The 5,098-nt window shown below is 63.5% G+C and overlaps 2 protein-coding genes across 2 annotated transcripts in view; one reads left to right on the plus strand and one right to left on the minus strand.

Moving 5' to 3' along the window:
• Positions 1-5: 5 nt before the first annotated feature.
• AEBP1 (AE binding protein 1) lies at positions 6-2,174 on the plus strand (the record flags this gene model as incomplete). The annotated part of the gene is made up of 7 exons (XM_010296423.1): positions 6-126; positions 222-418; positions 496-675; positions 759-1,101; positions 1,212-1,351; positions 1,436-1,535; positions 1,624-2,174. Coding segments are annotated over 7 exons (1,632 nt in total), but the record flags the coding sequence as incomplete, so codon positions are not given.
• Positions 2,175-2,774: 600 nt separating this feature from the next.
• Positions 2,775-5,098, minus strand: part of POLD2 (polymerase (DNA directed), delta 2, accessory subunit) — a gene marked incomplete at its 5' end in the record, with an annotated part of 5,859 nt that continues 3,535 nt past the window's right edge. The window contains 8 exons of the mRNA XM_010296424.1: positions 2,775-2,944; positions 3,052-3,153; positions 3,251-3,378; positions 3,496-3,653; positions 4,034-4,114; positions 4,253-4,451; positions 4,703-4,817; positions 4,894-5,017. Coding sequence (XP_010294726.1) covers positions 2,787-2,944; positions 3,052-3,153; positions 3,251-3,378; positions 3,496-3,653; positions 4,034-4,114; positions 4,253-4,451; positions 4,703-4,817; positions 4,894-5,017 — 1,065 coding nt within the window. The remainder of the gene's footprint in view (positions 2,945-3,051; positions 3,154-3,250; positions 3,379-3,495; positions 3,654-4,033; positions 4,115-4,252; positions 4,452-4,702; positions 4,818-4,893; positions 5,018-5,098) is intronic.

The following is a 5,098-nucleotide window of genomic DNA, read 5'->3' on the forward strand; positions in this document are numbered from 1 at the left end:
AGCTGATGAAGGTGGTGAATGAGGAGTGTCCCACCATCACCCGCATCTACAACATCGGCAAGAGCTCGCGGGGGCTGAAGATCTACGCCATGGAGATCTCCGACAGCCCGGGCGAGCACGAGACGGGTGAGGAGGGGAAGGTGGGGGGGACCCAGCCACGATCCCCTGGCGCAGGCAGCGGTGTGGGTAGCAAGCTGACCCTGCCCGTACCCTGCCTGCAGGAGAGCCCGAGTTCAGGTACACGGCGGGGCTGCACGGGAACGAGGTGCTGGGCCGGGAGCTGCTGCTCCTGCTGATGCAGTTCCTGTGCAAGGAGTACCAGGACGGCAACCCCCGGGTGCGGAGCCTGGTGACCGAAACCCGCATTCACCTCGTGCCCTCCCTCAACCCCGACGGCTACGAGCTGGCCCGTGAGGCGGTAAGGGGACGGCAGGGACGGGGACAGGATGGTGGGATGAAGTCCCCGGCCTCACCGCTGCCCGGGGCTGCCCACAGGGCTCTGAGCTGGGCAACTGGGCGCTGGGCCACTGGACAGAGGAGGGCTACGACCTCTTTGAGAACTTCCCTGACTTGGCTTCGGCGCTGTGGGCGGCTGAGGAGAGGAGGCTGGTGCCCCACAAGTTCCCCAACCACCACATCCCCATCCCAGAGCACTACCTGGCTGAGGATGCCACGGTGAGCCATGGCACGGGGCATAGCAGCGTGGCAGCAATGGGGAGGTGGTGTCTCACCTCCCACCACTGTGCCCACCTTGGCAGGTGGCAGTGGAGACACGGGCCATCATGGCGTGGATGGACAAGAACCCCTTTGTGCTGGGAGCCAACCTGCAGGGTGGGGAGAAGCTGGTGTCCTACCCCTTCGACACGGCCCGGCCCATCAGTGAGACGCCGGCGGCCGCCCCTCGCCCACCAGACGACTACGAGGAAGACAACCCCGAGCTGCAGGAGACTCCTGACCACGCCATCTTCCGCTGGCTCGCCATCTCCTATGCCTCGGCCCACCTCACCATGACCGAGACCTTCCGTGGGGGCTGCCACACGCAGGACATGACCAACGCCATGGGCATTGTGCAGGGGGCCAAGTGGCACCCCCGGCCTGGCAGTAAGTGGGTGCCACGCCGCACAGTGTCGGCTTGCCTGCCCCACGCTCCCTCCACGTGAAGGTGTGAGTGAGCGGCCGGGTGGACACTTGGTTGGTTGGTTGTCTCGCAGGCATGAATGACTTCAGCTACCTGCACACCAACTGCCTGGAGCTCTCCATCTACCTGGGCTGCGACAAGTTCCCCCACGAGAGCGAGCTGCAGCAGGAGTGGGAGAACAACAAGGAGTCGCTGCTCACCTTCATGGAGCAGGTAGGTGCGGGGACGCACCGGGCATGGTGCTGGCAGCTGCCCTGCCTGCCCCACGCAGCTCCCATCGTCCCCTTCCCTCGGTAGGTCCATCGGGGCATTAAGGGCTTGGTCACAGACCAGCAGGGAGAACCCATCGCCAACGCCACCATCGTCGTGGGGGGCATCAACCACAACATCAAGACAGGTAGGGTGCAGGGTAGGGTGCCATGCAGGGTGCCAGCAGCACCACGCTGCCTTCTTCACACCCTGCTGTCTCCCCTCGCTGTCGGCAGCCAGCGGCGGGGACTACTGGCGCATCCTGAACCCGGGCGAGTACCGCGTCTCGGCTCGGGCCGAAGGCTACAACCCCAGCGTCAAGACCTGCAGCGTCTTCTATGACATTGGGGCCACTCAGTGCAACTTCGTCTTGTCGCGCTCCAACTGGAAACGCATCCGGGAGATCATGGCCATGAACGGGAACCGGCCCATCCGCCGCATCGTGCCTGGCCGCCCTATGACACCTCGCGAACGCATGCGCCTGCGTATGCGCCTCCGGCACCGCATGCGGCTCCGGCAGCAGATGAGGCTGCAACGTCTCAATGCCACCACATCCCCCAGTGGCCCCACGGCCCCGCCGCCCACCACAGCCCTACCCTTCCCCTTCAGCAGCACTGCCTACACACCCTGGAGCCAAGAGCCACCCACAGCCAGCACCTGGGAGACGGAGACCGAAACAGAGGTGGTGACCGAGCTGGTAACGGAGACAGAGGCCTGGGAACTAGGCACAGGGACAGCGCAGCCCTTCACCACGGCCGAGACCTACACCGTGAACTTTGGTGACTAGGAGATGCTTGTCCCCTTGCTCCTGCCTTAGGCCAAGGCCGGATGCTCACAGCTGGTTTGGTTTCGCCTGCCGCAGGCTCCCGCATCTGCTTCTAAAGCCTTCCTCGAGGCCCAGGCAGCCCGCTCTGGGTGGGCTCCAGCTCCTCACCCGCGCTGCTTCCTAGGACTACAGGGCACACCATGCCGATGCTCGCCCCGAACGCTGGGCAGCTGCAGAGCCTCCCCCTTGCCGGGCTCCAGAGCCAGGCAGGAGAGGACATGCTGCCCCGGCCCTCAGGGCTGGGCAGTGCCAGTCCTTGCCTGGCAAGGGAGGGGGTGAAACAGGACCCAGCCCTCGCCCCAACCCCGTCTCCTGGCACAGCAGGGTTGGCAGGGGTGGTCCTGCTCTCCAGGGCAGGGCCCGCACGGAGGCAGGCACAGCCCCTGTCACCTCCACACAGTTTTTTGTTACACAAATAAATCAAGTTATATTGGTACAAGCATCTCTTCTCTCCCGTGCCCCGGCAGCTCCATGCCAGCCCTCCCAGGACAGACAGGGATGACACAAAGGCGGCGGGTAGCAGGACCCTCCGCAGGGCCAGGGATTTATTGAGTCCGTGTCCTGCCTGCTCAGTCAGTGCCCAACCTCCATGTCCCCGTCGTCATCCTCGGCCCCGAAGCCGGAGAAGCTGATGGGCTGGCAGCTGAGGTCATGCAGGTTGACGAGGCAGGCAGTCTGCGTCGTGCTGAAGGTGGGCACCGTCACCAGGAGGACCTGCTGCCCGTCTTGCCCTTCAAAGACAGGTGGGTGTCAGGTGGATGAGCCCCCAGTAGGCACCCCGGTGTGGGGTCCCAACCCCTAGCAAGGATCAGGGGGTGCTGCAGGCTGCGGGACTCACCTTTGAGCACCTTGGACTGGAAGTGGGGAGCGTTACCGCAGAAGTAGACGTGAGGGCAGTCAGTGAGGATGAAAGGGTCCGATTTATAAAAGGGGTAGCAGCCTGGGAGGGATAGAAATTAGGAGGGGAACCTGCACCTGTGCCCCTTTGGAGGGCAAACAGTCCCCCAGCCTCAGCAGCCAGCCAGCCCTTGCCTTACCCAGAGTGTCCGGGGCTGTGGGGCTGATGTGTCCTGCCAGCAGCGTCCACTCCAGGATCTCCAGGTAATCGTCCATGCTGCTGTATTTGAAGATGTCACTGACATTTTGTCCTGATGTCCCCAAAAACCTACAGTATTTTGTGGGAAGGAAGGGGAGATTCAGACAGCTGTACTTGCCACGACCTGCCCCGTGATAACATGCTGCTGGCAGCTGTCACAGCTGGTGGCATACAAGGCTTTTTTACCTGACGCCATCCACATCGGCCTGGTAGGGGTTGGTGACCAGCCGGAGCGTGGAGTAGGCGCTGGCGAGGGGCAGCATGCAGTGGTGCAGTGGCTGCTGGGGCAGCGTATAGTTGGTGGGGTCAAACTCACCGGGCATCACATCCACGGGCACGGAGGCCTGTGGGCAGAGTGGGGATTAACAGGGATGGCCAAACCACCACCTTTCGAAGGGGCTCAGAGCAAAGGCCCGGCTGGAGCTTGCTGCTGGCTCTGCCTGGCTCCCCGATTTGCTCCTGCCACCTCCCCGCAGGAAGCTCTGCTTGGCTTCGCTGCAGAGACCAAATGCCAGGAGAGGGATCTGAAGCTGGGCTGTGCTGCATTCGTGTATGGCACCATACGCGGTGCTCAAAGGGAAGCTGGGGGCTGGGGAAGGGGTGTTTGTCATGTCACACCCCTGGGCTGCTGGCAGAGTGTTACTTCCCTGGCTCGGGAGCCTGGCTCCCTCCCCCAGAAGGTACCCAATTCCCCAGGCAACTCTATCTCGCTCCAAGTGCTCACGCAAAGCTGCAGCAGGATCTCATCCAGCATCTTCACGGCCTCCACGCTTGCAGCCTGGGTCTTCTTGGTCAAGTACTTGGCCTGGGTCAGCAATGAGACAGTGAGGGGAAAAAGCCCGTGCCCCCTCTGACCCCCTCCCTCCCCACCTCTGCAGGACTCTCCGTGCCAGCCCGGGCCCCGGAGCGCATGGTGGAAGCTGAAGAACCCTTCTCTCTGTACCTTGTTGATGGTGTCCCGGCTCTGCGTGTTCTGGCTCAGGAGGTTCCCCGCCAGGATGACGCGAGAGATCTGTGCGGCGCAGCTCTGCTCGCCCTCGGCCCCCAGCTGCCCCGTCACCACGTCCACCAGCAGCTGCATGCTCAGCAGGGACTCGCCGCTCCCGCTGCCCAGCCCCAGCCCCGACACCAGCAGGACGAACCTAGGCAGAGAGGCTTGGGCAGCACGCCATGCTCCCTGCCCGCACCAATCCCTGCCTGCATGGGGATTTCAGGGCTGCCTACACCAAGGGGCTTCAAAGAGCCAGGTGTGGGGGACACGAGACCTTGTCCGTGATCTCTCTTGGCACAAGGCATCTACTCCATTGGGCACATGGGGCAAATGGTCTCCAGGGCTCAGGGATATGGCGGGGGACATGGTGCCAGCTGTGTTCCTGTCACTGCGGAGACTCACCGGTCCGAGCTGGGGCCTTTCCAGGGCAGCGGCTGGGGCAGGTTGGCAAAGCAGTGATCCTCCACCAGGAACTTGCCATTGTCCTGCTCAGAGCCATACACAGCAAAGATGGTCCCTACGGCAGAGAGCGGGTGGTCGGCCCCTGGCCAGGGCCTGCGAGGGGGCGCCCACCAAGAAGCCCTTGACCCTACCTGTCACCAGCCTCTGCACCTCGACAGCTCCTTCCAGCTTGATCCGCTGCAGCTCATCCTCCAGGATCAGCTCATCAGAGGGGTGGATGTACTTGGGCAGGGGTGGCTGAGGCACCAAGTTGTGCTGGCAGGCACAGGGCAGGCTGTGACAGCCTCAGCAAGGCCAAGCTGCCCCAAAGGGCCCTTCTCCACCCCACCCCAGCCC

This window comes from Phaethon lepturus, unplaced genomic scaffold (genome assembly GCF_000687285.1).
Source record: "Phaethon lepturus isolate BGI_N335 unplaced genomic scaffold, ASM68728v1 scaffold31761, whole genome shotgun sequence".
In the NCBI taxonomy this organism is placed as follows: Eukaryota; Metazoa; Chordata; class Aves; order Phaethontiformes; family Phaethontidae; genus Phaethon; species Phaethon lepturus.